Source organism: Parathielavia appendiculata (assembly GCF_033297405.1).
Source record: "Parathielavia appendiculata strain CBS 731.68 unplaced genomic scaffold N657scaffold_4, whole genome shotgun sequence".
Taxonomy (NCBI): domain Eukaryota; kingdom Fungi; phylum Ascomycota; class Sordariomycetes; order Sordariales; family Chaetomiaceae; genus Parathielavia; species Parathielavia appendiculata.
Window position 1 is genome coordinate 64,220 of NW_026944223.1, and position 27,653 is coordinate 91,872.

General features: G+C 57.6%; 1 protein-coding gene across 1 annotated transcript; it reads right to left on the reverse strand.

Moving 5' to 3' along the window:
- Positions 1-532: 532 nt before the first annotated feature.
- N657DRAFT_615646 (non-ribosomal peptide synthetase) lies at positions 533-26,088 on the reverse strand (the record flags this gene model as incomplete). The annotated part of the gene is made up of 10 exons (XM_062790470.1): positions 25,258-26,088; positions 24,722-25,102; positions 16,236-24,258; positions 16,077-16,106; positions 13,194-15,569; positions 6,126-13,130; positions 5,680-6,065; positions 3,134-5,443; positions 2,183-3,082; positions 533-2,038 (listed from the first exon to the last, which is right to left on the reverse strand). Exons 1-10 carry the CDS (start codon positions 25,759-25,761, stop codon positions 533-535), a joined length of 23,421 nt encoding a protein of 7,806 aa, XP_062648496.1. The 5' UTR covers positions 25,762-26,088.
- Between the last annotated feature and the right edge of the window lie 1,565 nt (positions 26,089-27,653).

Here is a 27,653-nt window from a genome sequence, read left to right on the forward strand (position 1 = left end):
TGCCAGTAGCTGTTGCAGTGCAGTGCAAGGTGCAGTGGAGGTGAGGAAGCCATCGTAGGATTTGTAGTGCAGGTATCCCCCTATGGAAATTGCTAGGAAAGTGACTTAGTAACGGAATACGTGAGTGGCTTACTTGCCCTGGTCGACGCACCGGCACACACCCTGGCACACACCCTGTCTTTCACATTTGTAACCTCGGTGGACGAATATTATATGACTCCAGGCGGTGAGAATTAGCTGATCATATGGATATCAAGAACACCTCAACAGAGAGAGGTAGCTACTGAAAATGTCTAAAGGACATCACCCTATACCCCTGGCTCCATAACCATTACCAGTAGTGACTGGACGTAAAAAAGAAGAGGACAGGATGCGAAGACATTTGCTCCAAAGAAAGACACAAAAAACATGACAGGAAAGCCTACAGCGAATTAGAAGAACAGAGAAGGAGGGACAAGGCAAAGAAGAGGAAGAATAGAACCATGCAACCCCCCGACAGTCACCTCTTTTCGCATCTCACAGAGACACCACATCACGCAACAGCAACCACGCTCGCACCCTTCTTCTTCCCAGCAACAGTCAACTTCTTCCTGACTAACCCCAACGCCTTAGCTAACTTCAGTCCCGAATCCACCCTCGTCAACCTTTGTACCGCGGGGAAAGTGGACGCCTTTTCCACCGCCTGAGCTGCCTCCTTAGCAGCAGAACCAGAATCGGGAGCGACAGGCAAGCCCTCCGCCAAAAGAGCCATGTGTCCGCGCACAGTCGGATTCTTGATCAGACCCTCAAGACGAGGCGCAGAGAAGCCGCTCTGATTGAGCAGCCAGGCGAGCTGGGACAAGCCGATGATATCGCCGCCCAGGTCGAAGAAGGAGGTATCCAAGTCAAGCGCAGTCGTCTCCGTCCGCGGTTCAGACGTTTGTTGCTGGTCCTGGTTCGAGACACCCAAAACCTCGCGCCAGGACTTACTGACTAACGAGGAGATGTCGGTCAGCTGCGCGTAGCTGAGTTGTTGGAGACGGACAGCGGCTTGGACAATCGTGTCATCGTTGTCTTCTGGCGCCGGTGGCACTTCCTCAAACGGCACCAACCGCGGCTTGCTGGAAAGCTCATCCGCCGAGGGCAGAGACGTGTCTGGGTTGGTGGCGAAGAGATGCGCTGCTTCACTGAGCATGTCAAGAGCGCGCTCCGCAAAGTCACGGGGGATAGGTCCGCCTTCAGCGAAACTAAGGATGATTTCGTAGTTGTCGTCATCGAGAGGCTGCGAGAAGACTGACAGGTCCGCAAAGTCTTCTTGTGCAGTTGCAGCACACCCAACGTTGTACTCAACTCCACCGAGGCAAATCTGGCCGCCCTGGTCGATGTTTTGGTGCTGAACCGTTGATGTAAAGTAGGTCCAGCGCGGCCAAGAAGTGCAGTGGTGGATGATCTCGCGGAATCCCAGGATTTCATGAGACATGTTGGCGACTTGCTGGTCCTGGACCTGGCGGAGGAGATGTTTGACCGTCCAGCCAGGACCGCTGTCGAACCGCACACGGACCGGAACCATGTTGAGGCAGGGCCCTATCATATTACCAATGCCTTCGATAGCAGCATTGCGCCCGCTGATCGTGTGGCCAAAGACGACATCGGCACTAGCAGACACTGTTGCCAAGACATACGCCCACGCGGCCTTGACGACGGTGGCTGTGGTGATGTGGCCAGACTCGACTGGTGGCATGTGCACTGTCTTCTTCAGGCAGGTTGTCGTTGAACCTGCCGTGTTGCGATGATAATTTGGTCCCTTGCACCGGACAAGCTTCGTCATGGATGACCCTGCGAGAAGCTGCTTCCAATGCTGGTAATGTTCGGATGTCAGGGACCCTGCCGCAGCACGAAGGTAGTTGGCGAAGGAGGGTGGGCGCGGCACCGTCTCGCCCTTGTATGCGGCCTGGAGGGCACTCAGGATATTCGGGAAGCACACGCCGTCGTACTGGGCGTGTGAGATGCGTAGGAAAAGCCTATGGCGGTTGCTGGACCGGTGCTTGACAACCGTAAACTCGACAAATGGTTCACCAAGTTTGGGCTCCGTTCCTTCTTGTTCCACCTTGAAGTCATCCAAGGATTCGTCAATCTCGACGACATGGAACGTCGGCCGGAAATTGCGCAGAACAACCTGTAGGAAACGTGCTCCTGAAGGGACGAACACGGTGCGTAAGATGTCTAAAGCTTGAACGACTCGGAAGCAAGCTCGCTTCAGCTGCCCGAGGTTGAGCGGCCCGTCGCCGTCCAGATAGAAGTAGTTGAGCATCCAACGGGATTCGAGGAGGGCGCCCGCCACGGCCAGGGATTGAAAGTCGGTTGCCGGAAGCACGTCCGAGATTCCGCCTCTAAAAACGCACACTTGTGGCACAATGCTCGTTTGGAGGAATGCATCAACGTTGGACGCCGCCAAGAGCGAAAACCGTTCGTAAAGGTCGCCCTTGGTGGTCTGGGTAGCCATGGTTTCTGCCCGGTGCTTGCGAAGCTTGCTGTCCACTGCATGCATGCCCGCAGCCTGGCGAACGATTGCTGTCATACCGTCGAGAGACGGGTTTCTGAAGACATCGGCGACAGTGAGTGGCAGGCCGCAGTCCCTGGCCTCGCCGGCGAGCTTCATTGCTGTGATGCTGTCACCTCCGAGATCAAAAAAGCTGGCCTCTCCTGTGATGGAATCCTCAGGTAGATCGAGCAGAGCGCTCCACAGTGAGAGGAGCGTCTTGTCGTACGGGCTCTGTCCGACCGGCTCGTTTATGGGCGTTACCAGGGAATTGTCAGAAGAAGTTCTGGAAGACGAATCCATGCTTCGTGGGGTTGCAGGGGCTGCTGAGTCATGCAGCTTCGCCAGGTCCTCGGCAGAATTGGAGGTAGTTGCGAGCTTGCCAGCAAGCTTCTGGTCGAGTTCCTCAACGGACTGTGCCGGCTGACTGATGAATGCGTCCAGTACCTGGGCCATGGAGCGGGCAACTTTTTGGGCTTGGTCATCGCTAATATGGTCGGACCAGTATCGGAAGAGAACACCCTCGTTGCCCTTGGATGTCTCGACGTTGACGGTGATGGCATACTGCAGTTCGATTAGCAAACGTCAAATGCTGGAAACAATAGCTCCGCTTACCTCGCTGGGATCGTGACCCCGTTCCATCTCGAAGGAAATGGTGTCCTTCAACCCATCCTCCCCAATCTCAGAATGGTTCTGTATCGACATGGAAGTATTGTACAAAGGCTTGCCTGCCAAACCAAGGTCATGTTGAACCTTTGAGAGCGCGCAGTGCTGGAACTGGGTGCTCTCCAGATGGTGGTCTTGGGCTGCTCGGAAGACATCCTCAAGCCTCTGTGAGCCAGAAATTTGGATACGGCAGCAAAGCATGTTGATCAGTGTTCCGACTGTACGGCTGATGTTCTCAACCGGGGCATCCCGTCCTGCCGTCAGGTACCCGAAGCAGACGTCATTACTCCCTGTGTACTGCCGGAGGACGAAGGCCCAGCAGGCGTGCATCATACTTGCAAGAGTGATCTGCGTTTGCTCAGAAAGCCGCCGGAGCTCGGCGTAGCGAGTGAAGTGCAGAGCGATAGAGCGCAGGGCTCTCGTGTGTGACGCGAGGGTGGTGCTGCTGCTGTTCAGATTCGGGAAGTAGCACGGCTGGAGGCCCTTCAGGTAGCGCATCCAGTACTTGGCGCCCTCGCCATCCGGCATGCTGCGGATGTATCGGACGTAGTCGCTGTATAAGGGCCCGGGAGCATTCTCCAGTGTACCCATATATCCGGAGGCCAGTTCTTCGAGGATGACGGCGAGCGAGCCGCCGTCCATTGCGGCGTGGTTAACCTCGAGCTTCAAGAGCACCCCCCCGCTGTGAGTGGTGCATATGGCGAGTCGATGAGGGAGCTGTGGCTGTTTGGCATCTCGGAGAGTGACTTCACCGAGTTTGTCCATTGCTTTTTTGTCACTGGCTCTGAGCAGGACGGCCCCGCTGTGCGCCTTCTTGAGGACAACTTGGTCGAAGACACCACCACGGCGAACACTTTCGATGAAGACGGTCCTGAGGGCGGCATGGCGGTTCACCACTTTCTGCCACGCCGTGGCGATTCTCTCGGCATCCAGGGGTTGTCCGGGGGCGGCGTGGTTGACGTGGTATACAGCGTGGAAGACGTAGGCCTCCGGGTTGCGCAGTTGACTGATGAGCATACCCTCCTGTACCGGTGTACAAGGGTAGATATCTTCGATTTGGGAGAAGGAGGACGCTCGGTCAATGCCGGCACGAGGGAGTGCAACCTCGGTCAGCGTGCGGAGGCCGCCGTAGGTGATTGGCATCAGCGGATAGTCACTTAGCGTTGGCTCAGCAGGGAGTTGCACCAGGGTCGCGGCCATTTTCTCGAGCGTATTCTTGCAGGCGGCTATCCATTTTCGGACGTCACCTGCTCGGTTGAGGCCGCTGTCGTACACGAAACTGAACTTCAGCTTGTTGCTGACGACAATGGCCGAGATCTCGAACAAAGCGAGCCTCCTTGTTTTGGGGCCCACGTCGGCGTTGTCGGGAGAGTCGATGCCGTCCAGGTCAACCTCACTGATCAGGGAGTCCGCATGCTCTTGCTGTTGCACTCCCACGCCGCCACCCAAATAGTTGAACAGGACTTCCAGCGGGACCCATTCTTCATCGAGCGTTTGTCCGAGGATCTTGTGAGCAAAATACGGCCTGCCATGTTCGGGGATGCTGCGTCTGATGTCCTTGGTTCTTCGGAGGGTATCCAGGGCATCGTTATCGGTGGCACCGGCAGGGACAACCAGGGGACAAACCGTGGTGAACCAACCGACTGTCTGAGACAAGTCTACGTTGGAACCCTCAGGAGTCTCGCGCCCGTGATTTTCAATGTGCAGCGTTGGCACATCCCTGTCGGGGAAGGTTCTCGCGAAGGCATGGGCAATGGCTGCCAGGAAGAGGTCCACTGGCTCTGATCTGAAAGTCTTGTGGCAGTCTCCAATTGCGAGTTTTGTCGTCTCCTCGCTCAGGCTGAATGTCTCCGTTTTGGTCCTGCCGTACGTGAGTGGTCCCTGTGTACCCCAATAGCCTAGGTCATGAGCGGTCAACTTGAACGGGAGGAGACTCTTGGTATCAACTGCCTTGCTATGAGCGGACTGCTGAGCACACCAGGACCGGAAAGACAAAGGCGCGTCTGCCGACAAGGAGTTGGTCTCCAACGATTGGCTGAGGTCCTGGATGATGATGCGCCAGGAAACCATGTCGATGCAGAGGTGGTGAGCCACCATAGAGACGATGGTCTCGTCTTCGCCAGCCACTTCGAAGAGGTCGACTCTGAACACAGGGCCACGCTCAATGGAGAGGCCGGCTTGCGCCGTGGCAACAATACGAGTAATCTCGTCGCGGGAGGCCAGAACGTGTTCAAGGCACTGGTATGCTGAAGGCCCCATCTGGAATAGTATTAGCCTCCCTCTGTCCCAAATGTGAAACAGAAGAAAGAAAGGAAAGAAGAAAAAAAAGGAAAGAAGAAGAGGAAAGAAAAAAGAGGAAGAAGAGGAGAAAAGAGGAGGTAGAGGAAGAAGGGAAAGAAGAGCAGGGGAAGAATATGAGGGGGGAAAGAAGAGGAGGGAAATAAGAAGAGGAAGGGAAGTAAGAAGAGGAAGGGAAAGAAGAAGAGGAAGCATACCTTTGTAACTCGCTGCATCCAACTTCCGTCCGGGGTCTTGGTGAACCGAGCACGGAGCATGGCATGACGCTGCACAACGGAGCTGACCGCCTTCTTGATGGTATCCATGGTAACCCGCCGGGAAATGCCCAAGGTGACGCTCTGGTTGAAACGGGCGTCACCAACATGCTTAACGGCCGACCTCATGTACATGGTCTGTATCGGAGACAGTGCAAAAGGCTGATCAGTTTCCTCTTCCTTTGGCCGAGTTGCTATGGAAGGAAGCACTTTGGCGAGCTGAGCAAGATGGACGATGGACTTGGATCGGAGGACATCTTGGATGGACAACTTGATCTTGGCCGTCCGGGCTCGTGAGACGACGCCCATTGCTCTGATGCTGTCTCCTCCTGTCATACAAGTCAGTGCCCGGAACGGAAGATGTTTCACATGGGTGGTGGCCGACTTACCCAAGCCAAGGAAGGGCTGGTTGAGCTTGATGCGATCCACGGGCAAGTTCAGTTCTTTGGCCCAAATATCCCTCAGCGTCTTGAAGGGCCCAGTGACGTCGGCCTCTTCTTCAGGGGTTTCCCCTGAGATGATGCCCAGACTGCTTGCAATCTGCTGATACATGGCGTCATCGAGGTCCTCAACCCATCTGGTTACCCTCGGCCGGTCCAATTTGCCAGACACAACGACGGGCATGGTTTCCAGAACAACCCACGCTGCGGGAACCATGTAGTGCGGGAGCATGTCGGTCAGGCGAGCCCGAATCTTGGCGATCTGAGACCGGGCTTTCACCATCTGGTCTGCGTAGAGTGGCTGGCAGTCCCCAGGCGAGGTGGTGATCGCAGACGGTTTTTCCTGTGAAGCGCCGAGGCGATTTGCGAAACTCGCCAAGGTGATGATGCCAACCAATTGTTTCTTGCACGGCCCCTTCTTGGGCTGTACCACGGTGCCGGAGCGCACACGTGGGTCACCGGACAGGTGGCTCTCAATATCGCCGAGCTCGATTCTCTGGCCGTTGACCTTGACTTGGCCATCCCTGCGACCGACAAACTCGATAGCTCCATCCGACCGGTATCGCACCAGATCGCCGGTGCGATAGATACGTGTCGGAGGGGTGGCACCTGCAAGGAGCTCCCTCCTCGCCCAGGCAGGGCTTTCGACAAATGACCGTGCTGTCTTTTCTAGGTCGTTCAGGTACCCGCGAGAGATGAGAGGACCGCTGATGGCGAGCTCCCCAACAGCCCCAACAGGGGCGAGCCGATCATTGCAGCCCTCTCTGGGGTCCACAACCCACAAGTGTGACGCACCAGTGGGATGCCCAATAACACTGGGGTCCTTCTGCGTCGAGAGATGCGGGTTGACAACGGCGAAGACACACGTCTCTGTCGGCCCATAACCGTTCATGAGCGCAAGGCGGTCGGCCCAACGGGCAACTAGCTCGGCAAGCATGGCCTCGCCACCGCAAACGAGGGTCTTGAGGGACTGGCACACCACGTCCGGATCCAGCAGGTTGGCGACCGAGGGCGTAAGGAAAATCCATGTCGCTCGCAGCCGGACGATGGACATTGCCAGGTCATGGAGACGGTCATGGGCTGACGGGACGCACACACAAGCCCCTATCGTGAGGGGCGTCATGACTTCCATAAGGGCGGCGTCGAAGGTTAGCGAGGCAAAATGATAGACCCGCGAGGATGGGTTTAGGTGAACAATGCGCGAATATCCGCGCGAGCTGCTGCAAAAGTCGCGGTGCGCTACAACGACACCCTTCGGCCGGCCGGTGCTCCCAGAGGTAAACAAAACGTATGCCGTGTTGCTGGGAGAGACGGGAGCAACAGCTCGGCCATGTGGAGGAGAAGGAAGATCGCGAAGCATGGCACCGTCAACTGAGAGCTGTGTGTCGACGATGCCGAAGAACCGTGACGCGTGTTCGGGGCTGCAGACAATGAGAGAAGGCTTGACAGACTCCAGGACTTCCTTTTGCCGGGACACAGGGTGAGCGGGATCAAGCGGAACCCAGGCTGCGCCGGCCATCATAATGCCCATGAGGATGACGATGGACCAGCCTGAGCGTTCCAGACACACCGGGACCAGGGTTCCCTGCCGGACTCCGAGTTGCTTGAGGTGGAGCGCCAGGCGTGAGGAATATTCGCGAATTTCGCCGTAGGTCAACTCGGCGTCCCAGCCACTGACGCCTACCCGATCAGGATGGGCGGATGCCTGTTCCAGGAAGAGATCGTGAATGCACGAATCAACTTCCTCAACAACATGTTTTCGGTTCCACCTTGCGATGAGTGCTCGATCCTCTGGGCTGATGGCATGGATATCCGCCAGCTTGGCCCCCTTGCTGTCCGACATCTCGACCAACCGCTTCAGAACGGCTTCAAATTGATAGGCAAGGCGTTTTGTGTGCCACGCTGAGAGCACCTTCTCGTCGTGGTGGAAGGTGGCCTCAATAGCCGTGTCAGTGGCGGTGCATTCCAGCACAAGCGGGTGGGTGAAGAAGCTCCCGGTCGAAGACTCCCCTTTGAATTCCCAGTCAGGCCCTTGGCCAGCTTGTAGCTTTGCTTGTTGGAGAGAGGCGGATGCGGGGCTCTGGATGACGAGTAGATTCTGAAAGTCACAGGCCGCCGCGCAATCTGGGCTAAGCCTCTTGATATGCTGGAGTCCCAGGTGTTGATGGGGCACGACTCGGCTGGCCAGAGCATGGAGGTCCTGCAGAAGCTCGGCGACGGCCATGTCACGGCTGACTCGAACCTTGTTTGGGACGGTGGTAAAGGTCGGCCCCGCCATTTCCGTGACACCGGGCACGTCAATGTTGCGGCCAGCCAGGGTTTCTCCAAACACGATGTCATCCATGCCCGTGTAAGCAGCGAGAATAATGGCCCACGCCGCTCGGATCAGCGTCGGGACGGTGATGTTGATGCGAATGTCGCTGCGGTTGAACTTGATCATCCGGGTTTCGGCCCGGAAGCTTGGGGTTTCGGTCTGGTTCCCATTGGTATGTGGCAGTTGTGGGAAATGGATCGTCGACGCGGCGTCGCTGAGAGAGTCCTTCCAGAACTTTTCCGAGGCTGCCACGTCCCTGAGCGCCAGGTAGCGGATGAAGGTGGCGTATGAGGGACGAGGAGTCAAACCCTTAATTGAGCCTTGGTAGTAGATATCCTGGACCTGCCTCGCCAAGAGGCCCAGACTCCATCCGTCGTAGAGTGCGTGGTGGAGGGCCCAGACAAAGAGACGCCCTTCAGGAGCCTCGACAATGGCAAACCTGGTCAGCCGAGTCCCATTCTGTTTTCCGAGCGCCTTTCCCTTGGCGACTGCTTCCTCAAGTGATGGCTCATCATGCCACTCGATCGGCTCTGGCGCTGCCACGACCTGGAAAAATCCGCAAGCCGCACTGTGGACAATGCGAGTTCGCAAGATGTCGGTCTCATCGACCACTGCCTGCCAAGCTGCTTTGAACTGAACCAATTCTACATCTTCCGACAGCTTCAAGGTGTTGACAGCCACATACGCACCCTCCTGCTTGTTAGCAAGGGTGACAAGGCCCTCCTGAAGTGGGCTCGCGGGGTAAACATCTCGGATTTGTGCTTGAGAGAGCACGCAAAGGCTGGAAAGCTCTTGGATAAGGGCGTCAAGCTCCGGTTGAGGACGGTGCACCAACTCGAAGGGTTTTAATTCGGGCAATGCGGGGACCGTGGCCTCTGAGCCGCCAGATGCCTGCGCCATGTCGGCCAGGACCGGTTTCTCAAACACATCCAGCACCGTCAAAACAATTTTATGGGCACGTGCGGAACCAATAAGCCGCATGGCTGTCAGCGAGTCGCCGCCAAGACGGAAGAAGTTGTCAGCGACGCCGACAGAGCCAGCGGGAAGGCCGAGGACGGACTCCCACAATCCTTGCAGCTTCTTTTCAGTCTCGCTGGCCGGTCCCCGCTGCCTGACAGCAGCAGCAGCAGCAGCGGAGAGCCTGTAGCCGGCCACGGTCTCCCGGCTCGCCTCTTCGAGAGATTGTCGGAGCAGTCTTCGATCGAGCTTGCCTGCGCTTGTCCACGGCATCACAGAGACGGGGACGAAGAGCTGCGGGACCATATAGGATGGTAACTGCGCTGTTACGTGGGCTTCCATTGCCAGAGCTGCTTTACGCAGTGGCTCGTTCATGGGTAGTAGAGAGAAGCTTGCTGTGGAGGCTGCATTGCTCGACAAGGTGAAGAACACAGCAAGGGACTTAGCCGCAGTGCGGGTGGTGGGCGGCATCACCACCTCCACCGCAGATTGTGCGTCATCTGGCAGGCCGCTCCGACAGTGCCACTCAACCTCACCCAACTCAATTCGTCTGCCGTTCAGCTTCACCTGGGTGTCCTTGCGCGCAATGTAGGAGATAGATCCGTCCGAGTTGTAACGGACTAGGTCGCCTGTCCGGTACATGCTGTCCTGGTGGCGCCACATGGACTCTGGGAAGCCAGGATGTCTCGTCCACTCTGGGGATCGGATAAAGGCCTTCTGGGTTTGCTGCTTATTGTTAAGATAGCCACGGGCGACCAGACGACCCTCGACCACAAGCTCGCCCACGGCGCCTATGGGTACCAGCCGATCAGGGGTACTGGGATCGACGACCCAGACGCGGCCTCCGACAGCAGTGCCAATATTGGAGCGGTCGGTGTTGATCACCTGATGAGACTCGTCGACCTTGGTGCTTGTGGTTGCCACAACTGAGCACTCTGTTGGTCCGTATGCATTGACCAGGGCGCACCGAGTGCCCCAGCGGGCGATGTGGCCAGCTGCCATAGCCTCGCCACCGGTGACGAGGGTTCTGAGGCAGGGGACGCTCTCCGGCTTGAGGGTACTTGCCACGGACGGAGTCAGGAGTGTCCACGTTACGCCCAGATTGCGAATCACAGCAGCAAGGTCGTTCATCCTGTCCTCATCGGACGGGACACAAACACACCCGCCAACGAGGAGACACGACAACGTCTCCATGACACTCGCATCGAATGTGTATGAAGCGAATTGCAAGACGCGTGAGTTGGAGTGCATGAACATGGCCTTGGCGTGGGCGAGGCCGCCGGTACAGAACGCGGCGTGTTCAATGACAGTGCCCTTTGGTTTTCCTGTGGTCCCCGACGTGTAGATGATGTATGCCGGGCTAGAGGGCTTGGCGGCGGAGGTGAATGGCGTCTTATCCGAGGCTGCCGCCCTGTTGAGGGTCGAGATGGATTCAGCATCGACCACCAGAGCTGTGGGGGCAATCCTGTCCATCTTGGTCTTGTGCCTTGACGAACAGAGAACTAATTTGGCACCCACGTCCTGAATAAGTTGTTCGAGACGGCTATCGGGATGAGCAGGATCCAGGCTGACAAAGGCTCCGCCGGCTTTCAGAACAGCAAGCTGCGCAACGACGGTCCAAGCCGACTTTTCGAAGCAGAGTGGAATGAATACCTCTGGTTCCACGCCATGAGCAACCAGATGGCGCGCTAGGGCCGTGGCAGCCATGTCCAGCTCGCGATAGGTAAATGATGCATCCCACCCGCACACAGCAGGCGTCGACACTGGACGGCGCAGAGCGTGCTGGTCGATGATGTCGTGTACGCACTGCTCAGCACGGGGCAGTTCGTAGTCGTTCCAGAAGCGGATCTGCTCGACCATCGTTCTGCTCACCATATCCAGTTCCCCAACCGTGCGGTCATCCCGTCCGTCGGCAACAAGGCCGTCCAGGGCCTGCTCAAACGCTGCCGCGATGTTCTTGATCTGTGCTTCTGAGACTGCGTTTCGCCAGTAGCTGAAGTGGACTTCAACTGCTTTGTTAGTGGCCTCGACATTGACGGCGACAGCATACTCGCTCGGGTCGTCGGCGTTCACAACGCGGTACCGCAGGGCGGATTGACTGAGCTGATCTCCTCTTCCATCGCCAATTTCAGTGCGTTTCTGGTACGTAAATGCTGTATTGAACAGGTTTGCGCCGGGGAGTTGAAGCTCATGCGTAATCTCCGCGAGTGAGCAGGATTGGTGAGACATAGCATCGATGATGTCAGCCCGCATTGTGTCGAGTGCTTCGCCAATCTCCGTGCCGACGGGGAGGTGGAGGCGGCAGACCAGCATGTTGATGAAGGCACCAACCGCGAGCTCTATGTTTGCGACGGGGACGTCCCTCCCCGATGCCAGATAACCGAAGAGCACCTCGTCCGCGCCCGTGTACGATCGGACCACGAGTGCCCACACGAATTGTAGGAGCGTGGATAGGGTAATGCTTGAGCTGCCACAGAAGTTGTTGATCTTGTCCAAATTGCTAAGGGTAATGGCATGAGCACCGAGCGATCGCTCCCCTTCTGCCTCACCATCTGTGAGCGTTGGGAACATGCAGGGCTCTGCTCCTGCCAAGTAGTGTTTCCAATAACGAATGCTCTCGATGCGTGGCTGCGACTGTATGTAGGCAACGTAGTCGCGATACAGCGGCACAGGTTTCGTGATCTTGCCCTTGCCATAGGCGGCAGCGAGGTCCTCAAGGAGGATTGGCATCGAGGAGCCGTCGGAAATCGCGTGGCTGATCTCCAGTCGACAGAAGATGTGACCCGTCTGGGTAGCGCAGACGGAGAGGCGATGCGGCGGCTTTCTCTCATTGAAGTCGATGCAGTCAAGGGCCTCCAGCTTCCCAACTGCGTCATGGTCATCGTCGCTGTTAAGAACCTGGATTCGACCGGACGAGGAGCGGAGTACCACCTGGTCCATCAAACCCTCGTCGCCTACTGTATCGACGAAAATGCTTCTCAAGGTCGAGTGGCGACGGACCACGGTTTGCCAGGCGTTGCAAAGTTGATCAGCACCAATACGGCCTCCTCCCGAGGGCTGCACTTCGAAAATGAGCTTGTAGCCGTACTTCTCAGGATCGCGCATCTGGCTCAGCAACAGACCCCTTTGCATGGGCGAACAAGGGTAAACATCCTCCACGTCTTGAAGCTGGATACCAGCATCCCGGAGCCTCTGATTGAGGTTCTCCAAGCCATAGTAGGCCAAAGGTAAAAGTGGGAACACGTTGAGTGTCTCCTCCAGCCTGTGCTGCGTCAGCCGCCGTGGAGCTTCCAGAAGCAACGCCCGACACTCCTTGGCCCATTTCGCAAACGAATCCCGGTGCTTCATGCGTCTGTTATAAGCGAAAGACAGCTTCATCTTGCCGCTCATGACTAAAGCGGACACCTCTATGAGAGCGAAGCGGGGAACGTCTTTGCCAATGTCGGATGAGCTGTTTACGCCTTGTCCAACACCGTTGTCGAATGGCCGGAGGAAAGTATCAGACCGACTGAGCTGCTGCATCTGCCCAAGGTAATTGAAAGCGACTTCGACTGGCCAGCGATGGCCGTACTCATCGCGGCCTTGGGAAGTGAGGAGGCGGTAGGCGAAGTAGGGTCGGCCTTTGCCAGCCAGCCGTCCCCGGTAATCCTTGACCCAACGGATGGCGCTCAGAAGGTCGTCATCTGCCTTTGGTTAGTAAAGCGTCTTTGCCTTTCCGGCTTCCGGCAGTGAGGCTGGGGGCTTACCAGAAGACGACTCATCTGGGAGAGAGACAGGGCACAGCGTGGTAAACCATCCCACCGTCCGTGATAAGTCAATCGTGTTATCCCAGGGCTCGCGCCCATGGCCTTCGTTGTAGATGGTCGGAATTCCGCGACGTCCCCCCATTGCATTGCGGTATGAGAGGAGCAGAGCGGCCAACAGGACGTCAAGGACCTCCGTCCGAAGAGCAGCGTGGCACTCGGGGCCCAGAAGCAGAGCCGTGGTATCCTCGTCAAGCTCGATATCATCGGCAGCAACCACATCTCCATGAAGGTTCGGCACGTCAGCCATACCCCAGTACTCCAGATCTGCGTCAGAAGCCTCATGATGCGGAAGTAGATTGGCTCCATTATTCTCCAGTTGAGCCCGCTCGGACTGCTTCCGGGTCCAGGCCTGGAAGGACAGAGAGGCGTGAGCCTTCAAGCTCCCGGTAGCCAAGAAGTCCTCGAGATCCTGGAGGAGAATACCCCATGACACGACGTCCACGACCAGGTGATGGGCGGCGATAAAGATTAAGACCTCCTGGCTCTCCTTCCCAATGCTGAACCAGTCAGTGGCAATCAGGGGCCCCTTTTGGATGTTGAGAGCCTTCTGTGAGCTCTGGATGCGCTTCTCCATGCGGCCTGGATTGCCAATGACGTGAGTTTTGAAGCGATAAGATCCTCTGACATCGGAGGTGATGCGTTGCCGCCAGTTGCCCGTGCCGTCGCGTCGGAACCTTGCTCGGAGCATTGAATGGGTCTCAACCAAGGCCTGTAGAGCTCGCTCTAGGTCATGTGAGGTTGCTTTCTTGGCTAGGCGGAGCAGCACGCTCTGGTTGAACTGCATGTGCGCAGCAGCCAAAGGCCCGTGGCCATTTTCGACATGCATGAGCTGAAAATACAGCTGCTGTATGGGCGCTGGGTCAAACTCATGATGATCCTCCTCATCGACGGCTGCTGCCCTTGGGTTTTGTCGCTGCTCCTTGGGAACGACGGCTTTGAGCGCGAGATCATGGACGGATTTGCTGCTGATGATGTCGGGAACGGTGACGCGAATTCCCTGGGTTCGGCACTTTGCCATAACCTGCATGGCAGTGATGCTGTCACCCCCAAGATGCAGGAAGGAGACATTCCGGCCAATCCTCTCGGGACCGATGTTTAGGACCTCACTCCAGACGGTCTTCAGCTTCGCGTCGATGGGGAGGGTCTGGAGAGAGGGAGAGCTTCCGTCGCCCTGAGCCTGGCTAGCCGCGCCACTGATTCGGTCTAAGGTCTCTTCGCTCATGTTCTCGAGAAATCGGGCTACGCTGTTGCGGTCAAGCTTCCCAGATGGCAGCAGAGGAATGTTTCGGAGCACGACCCAAGTTGAAGGAACCATGTACGGCGGCAGTTTCTCTCGCAGGCGCTCCTGGACCTTTTCCATGGCAGAAGAAGCCTCAATGGATGTAACCAGTTCAAATTTGTTGGCCGTATGATCGCTGCGCTGTTGTTCGGAGACTGTCCGGAGTGAAAAAGCCGCAACCAGGCGCTTGGCACAGAGTCCGCTCTGGGGCAGAACAACAACGGCATGTCGGACGCGGTCATCGGCAGCAAGATGGACAACAATCTCATCGATCTCCAGTCGCTGACCGTTCAGCTTGGCCTGTGAATTGTCCTTCCGGCCCACGTAGACCATCTCTCCGGAAACGTCGTCGCAAACGCGCACCAGATCGCCTGTCTTGTACATGCGCCGCGGAGCCAGGGCCGGCATATCTGTATAGCGCAGGCTTGGACCCAATGCCCAACGAGGGTTCTCGATGAAAACTTCGCGGGTCTTGGCCTCGTTCTTCAAATAGCCTGTCGATAATGTCGGACCCTCAATAAGGAGCTCGCCGACAGATCCAAGAGGGGCAAGACGGTGGTGATTGTTGGGGTCGACGATCCAGCAGCGGCCCAATCCTCTGCCCAGGTTTGCCGGGTTGGACGAGCGGCGCATCTGTGAGTTCACGGTTGCCACGACAGCGCACTCACTCGGGCCATAGGCGTTGACGAGATTCACCCTGTCGGCCCACGTAGCAAGATGGCTTTGTGCCATGGCCTCACCGCCGAGGATGAGCGTCTTGAGGTGTGGTACGCTGGCAGGCTCGAGAATGCGGGCGAAGGAGGGTGTGAGCAGCGCCATGGTGACGTGAAGGTCCTCCATGGCAGCGGCGATGTTGCCATTGGTGCGGTCCTCTTCTCTGGGCACACACACCGTTCCGCCCAGGATGAGGGTTGTCAGGATCTCAACCAGTGAGGCATCGAAAGTGTAGGACGCGAATTGCAGGAAGCGGAACGGCGGCTTCATCAGCATGGCCGGGCCATGAGCAGCGGCGCCCGAACAAAAGGCGGTATGTGAGACTGGAAGTCATGCGTCAGAAATAAGGTGGTTAAACAATGTCTATTTCAGTCGAGGGTGGTCCCGATGATGGCAGTGAACTTCACTGCGCATCGATTGAATAGGGGAAGTCGAGTAAATCATCTCGACGCGGATAGCGATCGCCGGAAGCCATGGTCGAATCGCGAATTCGCGATTCTTGACCATGGGATGGAATATTGATTGAAATCCGTCGATAGGTATCGTGGACATCGTCGTGCCATGGCAATGGAGCGGGTTTGGATATGGGAATGCGTGTTGATGAAATGGGTGAGGTTTCTTCACAGTCACGCCTGCTTGCAGGTTGCGCCGAGTCGCCGACAGAGCGCGAGTGGGCCACTGCGCGCACAGACCAACCGGGGCATGACAACTGGAGTCTCAGGGCGTGAACGATGGACATGGGGAATGCACGAAAGGACTTGCAATGCGGGGAAGATAAAACAAAATTCGGAAGAACGTCAACAACAGAGAAGAAGAAAATCTCAACGTACTTATTGTCCCTTTTGGTTTTCCAGTTGTCCCTGACGTAAAAATCGCATACGCAGGATCGCTTGGCTGGCACGTGGCTGGTTTGGTGAGTTCCACATCAGCCAGATTCCAGGGGCAAGTAAACAGAGGTCTCTCAGGGCAAGCCTCCCACAGCAACGAACCTTGCATCATCGACTTCGCGGACGTCACATTCCTGAGGCTCTCAATCATCGACGTATTGACCGGAATGACTGTCTCCGCCACCTGGGAACAGAGGCTCTCGTACTTCGGCGAGCACAGCACCACCTCTGCCTCGCAATCGCCGACAATCTCTCGCAGCCGACTGACAGGATGCGCCGGATCCAGGGGTACGAAAGCTGCGCCGGCCTTCAAAACCGCGAGCATGGCGACGACAGCAAAGATTGACTTCTCAAAGCAAAATGGAACGAACCTGCGAGCATTGTCAGCGCCGACGCCCTTCGACAACAACTCACCTGCCAACGCTGTCGAGAGCGCATCCAGTTGACCGGTAGACAAGGTCCCGTCCCAGCCAACCACGGCAGTCTCGCCACTACCTTGCTGCGACATCTGCTCGCAAATCATGTCGTGCACTCGCCGCTCAACCAGTGGACCAGGCACCTCGTTCCACTTCCTCAACATGGCTTTGTCCTCCAGGCTGAGCAAATCGAGATCGGACATTTTCTCGCGCTGGCTCTCTGGGGCTGAAATTTGCGACAGAAGCCTCTCGAACTGGCAAAGCATTCGAACAACCTGCCACTGCGGCACCACCCCCGAGTCAAAGATGACGCGCATTTGAATCTCTTCAGTACCGTTGTTCTTGCTGCGGCCCAGCGTGCAAGTCACGTTGAGCGGGTAGCTGAAGAAATCCGGGCCCTGGGCCGTCCCGCCGCCCGTCAGCTTACCCCACAGGCTGTTACTCTCGGCCGTCTCATCCACCAGGTCGACAGCGAGCAGGTTCCTAAACTCGCACGCCGTGGCAGCCTCCTGGCTGAGAGTCCTTATGCGCTGCAGACCCGCAAACTGGTGGGGCATCACATCGTTGAGCTGCGCTTGAATGTCGGATAGCAGTTGTTGCACCGTCATGGCGCGGTCGATGCGGATGCGTCGCGGGATGGAAGCCAGCGTGGGGCCGACCAGGTTATCGATACCTGCAAGGGGAATGTCACGCCCGTTGAGAATCTCGCCAAAGACGATGTCATCTGAGGACGAATAAATCGACACAACGAGAGCCCAGGCGGTCCGGAGGAAGGATGCCACGGTTAGGCCAGAGCCCTTCGGCTTCGTTAAGCGCACTGACCGGCATACCTGGCTTGTGGCCTGCACCCGGTAATCTGGGGTGGGTAGCTGTGGGTAGTGCGTGATGCCGTTACCAGAGAGCTTTTTCACCCAAAACGCGTCTGACGAGGAACTATCAAGGGCGGACAAATACTCGACGAACCGCGAGTACTGCGGAACCGGGCTTATGGACGACTCTGCTTTCCGGTACCGGGCCTCAACCCGGCTCAGCAACGTTGGCAAACTCCATCCGTCATACACAGCATGGTGTGCCGTCCAGGCAAACGTCGGTCGGCTGCTGTGCTCACCGATGATGGTGTATCGGGTCAGTATGCCACCGTCGTGCGGAGGCAGTTGACGATGGCCCGGCTTGGAAAGTTCCTCTGCGCTTGTTGCCGTGGACCAGTCAATCTTGTCGCGGACAACAACCTGCAAGAACCCGATGTTCTCGACAAGCACGACACGCGTCCGCAAAATAGCTTCGGAATCCACGACGTCCTGCCATGCCTTCTTGAACCGCGCAATGTCGGTGCCGCCGGGTAACTCATAAACGTTGACTGCGACATAGGCGCCAGGATGCCTCTGGGACGCTGCAACCAGACCTGCTTGCAAGGGGTTCGTGGGATAAACATCCTCGATAGCGCCGGCATCGATGCGGCAAATCGACGCCACATGCGCCTGGAGGGCTCTCAGGTCCATTGCGTCGGTGCCATTGAGCAATGAGAACGGCTCCGTAGGTCCAAGCAGCGGTTTCTCTTCGACAACCGCACTGGCGAAGTTGTGCCCTGCCTGGCCGCTTCCTGTTGCCGCTGCTGCCATGTCAGAAAGCTTGGGCGATTGGAATATGCTGGCCACGGTAAGGACAACGCCTTTTTGGCGCGCCATCGAAGCCAAGCGCATGGCGCCAACCGAGTCTCCACCGTGCATGAAGAAGCTGTCATCGGCCGAGATCGATTCGGGTTCCACGTTAAGCACAGTCGCCCACAACTCTTGCAGCTGCGTCTCCATGCGTGTCTCGGGTGGGCGGCCGCCCGCAGCTTGACTATTCAGGCGATACTCAACCACAATTTCGGACAGGTCCTGTGCCATGGTGCGCAGACGTCGACGATCCAGCTTGCCTGATGAGGTGAGGGGCATTTTGGACACTGGGAAGAACAAGCTCGGAACCATGTAAGAGGCAACTTTGGCGGCCATGGTCCCCGCAACGGTCTGCGCGAGGGATCGGGAATCGGCGTCCATGGGGAGGATCCGGATATCATCTCTTTTCGATGAAAGACAGAGACAGAAGAACACGGCCAACGCCTTGGTGCGTCCAACGCTCACCAGCTCGACCGAGGACTGGGCCGTGGCCGGCAAGATGGTCTTGACGTGGTGCTCCAACTCGCCGAGTTCAATTCTTTGTCCATGGAGCTTGACCTGGGTGTCCTTGCGGCCGAGATAGATGAGCGAGCCGTCCGAGTTGTACCGGACAAGGTCGCCCGTTTTGTACATCCTTCGGTCACCCTTCTCGCCATGGCGTGGATCATCAGCTGCCCACTTTGGCATCTTGATGAACGCCTTGGCTGTCTCAGCGGGCTTGTTGAGGTAGCCCCTTGCCAGGATGGGACCTTCGATGAGCAACTCGCCCACGCATCCGACCGGAACTAGCCTGTTGTGGTCGTGCGGGTCAACCACCCAGGACACGCTGCCGACACTGGTCCCGATGTTGCCCACGTCGCCCTGCTTGTTGACATGCAGCTTGTGGGTCGAATTGATGGAGCATTCGCTCGGGCCGTACTGATTGTGCACAGGGATGACCCCTCCCCACACGTCCAGCACCTCCCGCGTCAGGGCCTCGCCGCCGACAGCCATGCCCCTGATTCTGGGCACCTGCTCTGGCCGCAGGAGTGCTGCCACTGTCGGGGTCAGGTCCATGAAGTTGGCGTCCAGTCTGTCGATGGCGCCAGGTAAATCGCCGAGACGGTCTGCGTCTGACGGGACGCACACGCAGCCGCCGTGGATGAGGTTGGTAAACATCTCCTCGATGCTGTTGTCGAAAGTGTGGGCCGCGAACTGGAGGAAGCGTGTGTGCGGGCCGAGACCCAGCGCGGAGCCGTGCGCGAGCGCGCTTGACACGAGTGCCTGATGGCAGAGAATGACTCCCTTCGGCTTTCCGGTGCTCCCAGACGTAAACATGATGAATGCTGGGTTTTCCGGGGTCACACCCGACTGAATGTCGTCTCCGTTGCCACCCTCGGGGAGTTGAGCCAGAAGCGCGGGGCCGACCGCTACCACATGTCGCACCATGGTCCTGAAGAGGGTTGCCCGGGCCTCCGATGTGACCACGACATGGGCGCCTGCATCAGCCACCTTGCCCTCAAGGGCAGCAGCAGGGTGCGTGGCATCGAGGGGAACAACGCCGCCGCCTGCCTTCAAAACGGCCAGCATGGAGATAGTTGTCCAGGCTGATTTGTCGAAACAAACGGGTACCAGGATTTCAGGTCCAACGCCAAGGGTATGAAGGTGCCGGGCTAGACGGTTCGCGAGGGCGTTCATCTCCTCATACGTGAAGTCACCATCCCATCCCCGGATGGCCTGGGCTTGCGGCCGGATGGCGACCTGCTTCTCCACCATGTGGTGCACGCACTCGACGGTGGTCGCCGGCATGTTGGCGTTCCAGGCCCAAATAAGTTCCTTACCCGAACTGTGGACGTTATCCAGCAGAGAGATGGGCGTTTCCGCGCGCTCTGCGATGTTCAGCAGAGCCTGCACAAAGGTTGCCCCGACGTGCTTTGCCTGGCCAGGGGCCACCGCGTCTGTCCAGTAATCGAGGTCAATAGCGGCGTTTCCCTCGTCGTCCACTTCAATGTTCAGCGAGACGGGGTACTCAGTCGGGTCATGGATGGTTCCCAGGTCTTCGCACACAACTGATCCTGACACCTGTTCCGTCTGTTGCTGGAGACGGCGGTAGGAAACGCACGTATTGAACAGCGCCATGCCGCCCCGTAGCCCGAGCGCGTGTTGTACCTCGGCCAGCGATGTCTGAGAATATGGCATGCAGTCAAGTTGGTCCTTCTGCACGGCCTCAAGGAGTTGCAGCAGGGTGGGTTTGTCACCTCCATCACCGGCAATAAGTCTCACCCTTTGGGTGGCCATGTTCACGAAAGGACCTACAGCATCCTCGGACCCCTCAACCGCAGCATCGCGCCCTGAAACGAGGTATCCAAAACACGCATCGTCTGTGGCGGTGTAGCACGCCAGTGTCGCGGCCCACGCTGCGTGAAAGGCGTTGGGCAAGGTGAAACCAGTTGCACTGCAGAACTTCTGCAATACTACCAGCCCCGGGAAGTCGAGCCGGAGCGTACACAGCTCCCTTTCGGACTCGGGAACGCTGATTCCGTCGTTGAGGGCAGGGAAGTGACAGGGCTCGAGACCAGCGAGATGGTTCGACCAAAAAGCCACGTCTCTCTCAACGCTGCGCTGCTGCAGGCTGGCCACAAAGGGGCTAAACAGGGGCTTCGGCAGGTGTTCAAGCGTTCCGTCGTAGGCTCGTCCGAGGTCTCGGAGAAGGATGTCCATTGAAGCTCCGTCCATGATGGCGTGGCTCATCTCCAGTACGCAGACAACGTAGTCATTGTTGTAGAAGACGGAGAAGTGATGCTGCGGCATCTCATCTCGGTAATCCATGGGCTCCAATCCCTCGACCAGCCTCCTCATATCGGTTTCGCTGGGACACTCGCAAACCAGCATCGGAGGCTCTACATCTTTCAGAACGACCTGGTCATAGCCTCCCGCCCGCGTTCGGCTTATGGCGTCCACGAAAACGGTGCGGAGCAGAGCGTGGTGCCTCACGACTTCTTTCCAAGCTTGAACCACCCGACAAGCATCTACTCCCTTGCCGCTCTTGCCACTGGATTTGACCCGAAATCCCCGGCGGACGGCATAAAAGTTGCGGTCCTTGGTCCGGCTGAGCAACAGGCCCTGTTGCATAGGCGACAAAGGATAGACGTCCTCAACCGCGTCCCAGCCGCGTCCCCCGGTCAGACCAGGAAGTTTATCCCGCTCAAACGCGGTGAGGTCCATAGACGTAAGGTCGGGAACCAGCGCCAAGTCACTAGCCGTGATTTTGCGCCCCATGGCGGGCAATGTCACGGCCGCCTCAGCTAGGACGTCACGGCAGTTAGCAACCCACTCGCGGATGCGATCCTGGTGGCGCATCCCGCTGTTCCATGCAAAGCCGAAGCGCAGAGTTCCTTGGACGATGACAGCCGAGATCTCAAAGAGGGAGAACCGCGGCGCTTTACTCCCAAAGTCAGCCGTTGGGCTGCCTGGATGCGCCTCGCCGGCCATGAGAGCGCCCTCTGCCGGCTGGAACAAGGCACCGGCGCGCTCGAGTTGCTGATAGCGTCCGAGGAAGTTGAAGGAGACTTCCATGTGTTTGTGCTGCGTGGACCAGCGTTCGCGGCCTTCGGGGGTGTGGAAGCGAGCTGCAAAATACGGACGACCATTGTATGGGACGCGCCGGCGGAGGTCCTTGGTCTGGATGAGGGCGTCGGCAAAGGTGGTTGGGGAGGATAGGGCCACTGGGAAGAGGATTGTGAACCAGCCGACGGTGCGGGCAATGTCGATTTCTTCTTTAGGCGGTTCCCGGCCGTGCCCTTCGTTGAATATGGCTGGGGCATTCCGGTCTGTGAAAGTCCTTTGGAACGACCAGATGACCGCCGCAAGGAGTAGGTCGACCGTTTCGGTGCGGAAAGGGTTGTGGCAGTCGGTGAGAAGGGCAGCCGAGGTGGAAGCGTCAAGCTCAAAGCCCTGGCATGCGACGTCGCCGTACAGGTTGGGTTGATCGTCCATTCCCCAATAGACGAACTGAGCCGTGGGTACTTGATCCGCCGATGGGAGCACTTGGTTCAGATCCTTTTCCGCGCAGTCGTCAACCTGGGCAGCAGCCCACTTCCTGAATGGCAGTGATCGATGGACTGTGAGGCTTTTCTCTTGTGCTGAGGGATTCTCGAGGATCTCTTCGATCTCTTCGAGAATAACGCGCCAACTGACGAGGTCGATGACAAGGTGATGGGCAGTCATGAACAAGACCTGCTCGCTCCTGTCTTGCAGGTCAAACAGCTCTGCCGCAAACAGTGGGCCTCGGCGGACATTTAGGCAAGCCTGTGCGCTGGATATCCCGGCGTCCATCTCAACACGGGAGGATACGGTATGCGCCCGGAAGCGGAAGGATGAGTCGGCATCAGAGGTGATGGACTGCTGCCACTGTCCGTTTTCCCCTGGGGTGAAACGAGCCCTGAGCATAGCGTGGCGCCTCACTACGGCTCGAATGGCCTTCTCGATGGCGGTTCTTTGCACGCGCCGAGCAAGACGCAGGCAGAAGCTTTGGTTGAAGTGCTCGTCACCCTCCGCCTCACCACGGATCTGGAAGTGGAACTGTTGGATAGGAGTGAGGTCAAAGGGTGCACTCAAACCACCCTCTTGTTCTTCGTCTTCGGCTTCGCCGTGTGCTTTGCTGGGCTGTTCCATAGGCCTGGCGATGGCCGCCAGCTGCCTCAAGGATTTGGCCTTGAGGACGTCCTGCACCGAGAACCCCAGCCTCGCCTTCTTTGCATGGCTGGCGCAAGCCATGGCCGAGATGGAATCACCGCCCAGACTAAGAAAGCTGCGGCCGTCTGGGTTGATCTGGTCCGCGGGGAAGTTCAAAACTAGGCTCCAGATCTCACAGAGCTTGTTCTCAACCTCCGTTAGGAGCGCGTTGCTGTTATTGCCGTCTTCAGGTATCGTGGAGGCGGCCTGTTGCTCCCTGATCACCTGCTGGTACTCCTCCTCGGTGAGCATGGTTTCAACCCATGTCGCCACCGTCTTTCGATCCATCTTCCGAGAGGCCAGCATGGGAATATCGTCGACACATAACCATGTCGACGGCACCATGTATGCAGGAAGTCGCTCGCCCATTCGCGCTCGGATGCGCTGCAAGATCGGCTCCGTGGTCGACGGGTTCCCAGTCAGCTGTAATGGCCCTTCCCTTGACTGCTGACCATCGGCAGCGACGGAAGGATCCGACAGCGAGAGCACCGTGATTAGTCGGTTCGCCAAGAGGCCCTTCTTTGGAAGAAGAACTAGGGCGTGCCTCACGCTCTGGTCAATCGCAAGATGGGCTTCAACCTCGCCGAGCTCAATTCTTTGGCCGTGGAGCTTGATCTGCGTATCCTTTCTTCCCACGTAGCTCAGGGAGCCAGAGGGAGAATTGTACCGCGCGAGATCGCCCGTCTTGTAGAAACGCCGGGCAGGCTGTTCTTCATCAGAGCTATCCTTTGCCCATGCAGGGCCAGAGATGAAGCTGTCCTCGGTCTTGACAGGGTCATTTAAATAACCCCTGGCCAAACTCGGTCCCTCAAGCAGCATCTCGCCCACACAGCCGACAGGCACCAAGCGATTATGGTCAGCAGGGTCGACGAGCCAGACCCGAACACCGCACGGCAAACCGATATCGGTAGCTTCGGTCTCCGGACAAACGCTCGAGTTGACAACGGCCGCGACAGAGCTCTCAGCGGGGCCATAGCCGTTGACAAGCTCGATGTGCGACCAAGTGGCGACGTGCGAGCGTGACATGGCCTCGCCAGCCAGCACCAACCTGCGCAGCCTGGGCACGGTGGAGGGGGTCAGGAAGTTGACGAAAGAAGGGGTGAGCACGGCGTGGTCGACGCCCATGCGGTTCATGGCCCCGGCTAAGTCGTTGAGCCTCTCGTGCTCGCTCGGAATGCAGACGCAAGCACCCGTCATCAGCGGGGTCAGGATTTCGACCAGGCTTGCGTCGAATGTGTGGGCTGCGAACTGCAACACTCTGCAGGTGCCATCAATCCGCAGCATGGGGGCGTGTGCCCTGGCGCTGGAGCAGAAGGCTCGGTGTTCAATCAGGGTGCCCTGGGTAAGGTCAGCACCCTTCTCAGTTGCTATTACATTTGTGTGCAGATGTGATTACCTTCGGCTTTCCGGTCGATCCGGAGGTGAAGATATTGTACGCCGCGTGCTTGCTCAATACAGTGGGCAAGGCCACAGCGCCATTCTGTGGGGATTCGACGGTTGTGCTGTCGTCTATGGCCAGCACTTTGACGACCACTCCTGTCAGCATACCTACGAGATGGTTGGAGCACAGCACCAACTTCGCCCCGACTGACTCGCAGAGACCGCGGAGTCTCTCAACGGGATGCGAAGGGTCAAGCGGCACAAATGCTCCTCCCGCGCGAAGCACCGCTAATATTGCTACAATGGTCCATTTCTGGAACTTTGTCAGCTATCAAATGTGAAGAAAGTGAGCAGGTGCATGACGAACCGATTTCTCAAAGCATAGCGGCACCAGAACCTCGGGTCCAACTCCGTGTCCCACGAGTATGATCGCCAGACGGCCGCTCAAATCATACAGCTTACGATAGCTGAGTGAGCCGTCCCAGGAGCAGACAGCCTCGGCGTCAGGCTGCGCGAGGACCTGGTCGGCAATCACATCGTGGATGCATCTCTCCACGGGGTCAACCTGATAAGACGCATTCCAAGCGCAAATCCGGTCCAGATTTGTCTGACTCAGAACATCCAGCGACCCCAGTGGCGTGTCAGGCGCACTCGACAGGACGCCCGATAGGATCTTGTCCAGAGTGCTGGCCACCAGCATACCTTGCGCCTCAGGCATGCCGAGCAGCTCGCTGCTCCATTCTGAGACCAGGCTCAAGTTGCCCTCGCTTCGCTTTGCGACGAGGCGGAGCTTGTATTGTTCCTTTTGCCTCGTCAGTCAGAGGCTGACGAAATGAGGGGATCAAGGGTTAGGGCTGTATATGGCGACAGTGTATTGGGCTTGGCGGGTCAGGGGTAACCGGGGAAAAGAAACAACAAAAACGGAAAAGGAAAGCACAAGAAGCAAAAGGTACGTACCGGATCGAAAGCAGGGCATGACGCTGATCGCTCTGTCTTGAAATTCCACAAGACGACAGCGGTATCAAAAAACGATCGATCGGAACCACCGCCAGGGCGGAGTCGCTCAGTGGAGACAAGAGGGAGATCGCCAGGCACTTCCGCCTTGGCTCGGCCGACGATCCCAGCGACGGAGGCTCCATCGTCGAGAAGAAACCGCGCAACGACGGGTCCACCGGCAATGTTACCACCGTCACCGTCACCGCCGTGCTGGAAGCTGAAGCTCACATCATCCTGACCCGTGTAGCAGCGCAGCAGCACAGCCCAGGCGGCCCGGAGAACAGCACCCAGCTCATAGGCGTCCAAGGCCAGCAGTTTGTCCGCCTGTTCGACGTTGATGCGGGTCGCTGAGAGTTTGTGTGATGAGCCCGCGGTTTGGTTGACGCGGCTGAAGCGTGGAAACCGGCAGGGCGTCAGGCCCTTCAGGTACGTGTCCCAGTTGGTGGCTTTGGTGGTGGAATCCATCGTGACCAGGTGATGATGTCTGGTGACTGGAGCGCAAAGATGGTTTCACCGGACTAGTGGTAGCACAGGCAGGAATCCAAGTCGAGATAGGAGGTGAAGAGGTAAGTGGAAGGAAGAGTAAGGGGTTGCTGCCTTGCTGAGCGTGCAGTCAACACGTGTGTTCTCCGGTAGTTTGGGACGAGCCGTGTGACTGAGAACCCAACGAGCGGTAAGACACGGAGCCTCAAGAAAAACTGAGCAGAAGTCTGCAAAGAAATCGAAAGTAATTTGCGTCTTGCAGGAGGACTGCAGGGACTGGGGACCACGGTACGGAAGCAACGCTGGGCCGAAGGGATAAGCGAGTGTTCCAATGTTAGGCACATGTAGTTATAATTCAAACTTGAGCCTCCCGCCGGTCCGGTGTCTCTCCTTCAGTTCTTTTCCCGGTTCCTTGGCCTTGCCCCTTCACTTCCAAGTTCCCAACAGGATGGAGGGTGAAGAATTTTGCTTGGACTAGACTACCTAGGACAGCAAGCACCTGGTCTCGGTCTCTGCCGTCTGGTACCATGGCCCGCCGAGCCGGGTGACATTGATCTGGCAAAACATTGGCCAGCAGTTATTTTTGGTTGTGTCAATGAATTGAGCCCTGTCCTGGCTTGGCCGTCCCCAGACAATCAAAAGGGCCTGCCCCATGGGTAAACACTCTCTCGGTCGCAGATACAGATCGCGAGATTCAAGCGAGGTGATCAACGCGGGGGTTGCAGTTTTAGGAAGGCTAATCAACACGTGTATTGCCTGCCGGGGCTGGAACACAGCGAAGACGTCCATGTTTCCATGCAGGGGGGGCAACTCCTTGGCACCTCTGCCTTGCATATGGCCCGCTCAGTTAGCCTCTTAGCGGCAGCGGGACATGTTGCCGGGGGCGCCACGACGGGTAACGCCTCTGCCGATCTCCTGGGAGGCCCGGGGTCATCGGTAAATAGCGGGACCAATCAGCCCCTGGAGCCAACCCATACCTTGCTCGTACCCTGCCGCTGTCAAGGAATGACAGCTGGAAAATTTAAGGCCGGCTATAAACCAGCCGCATCGTGCAGGCGGAACGGCAGCATAGAGCCCCCAAAACAGGACGCTGAAGCTACCGCACAAGAAACGGCTGAAGGTGCATTACCACCCGGCCCATTCTTCTGGTTTGCTGTAACTGACGCCACTGACCGCATCTGCAACCCTTACTGGCCCTGAGTTGGCAGAACAAGAATTTCGTCTCGTCACGCAATGCAAGGGGAGTGGAAAGGGCGGCAAAGCGGCATTCCACGACCTGCCAACTTGGAAGGTCGCCCTCGATTCAACCTGAAGTCGGCGAGAACACGGCGGGAAACTTGGGTACCTTCACCGGCGGGAAAAAGCAGGATTTCAGGACTGTCCTGCCCTGCCTGTGGGCCGTGGAGATGTCAAACCCGAATCCCAGCGTTGTATTCGCCTCGTTCTGAGCCCGCCTCTTAAGCGAGTCCTAGCTGTGTGTCGACGCAAGTGGCTCCCCCTTGATGGGAGTCTTCATGATTCACTACAGACTGTGAACTTGAATTTCTGGGCTCGGGCCAGCACACCGTCGGCAACCAACATGCCGAAACCGGCAGCTGAGGTTCCATCGGGCGTCCTAGCAGAGTATTCTACTCGTGTATGCGTTGTCACGTCAGCCAGGGGGCAGAATATGCCAGGCCATGGCATCGATCGTCAAGTTGAAGTTCCTGAACGGCAAACCATGATGCCGCCCTGCCTTGCCTCCTTCCAGTCCAGTCCTCCATCCATGCTGGGCCCGGATCAACGGGCCCAGGCCCGGTAAGCCAAGGACTGGAAAGATGTCTGGAAAAAAAAAAAGGAGTAAGGAAATCTCGGAATGCGGAATGAAAATCAAT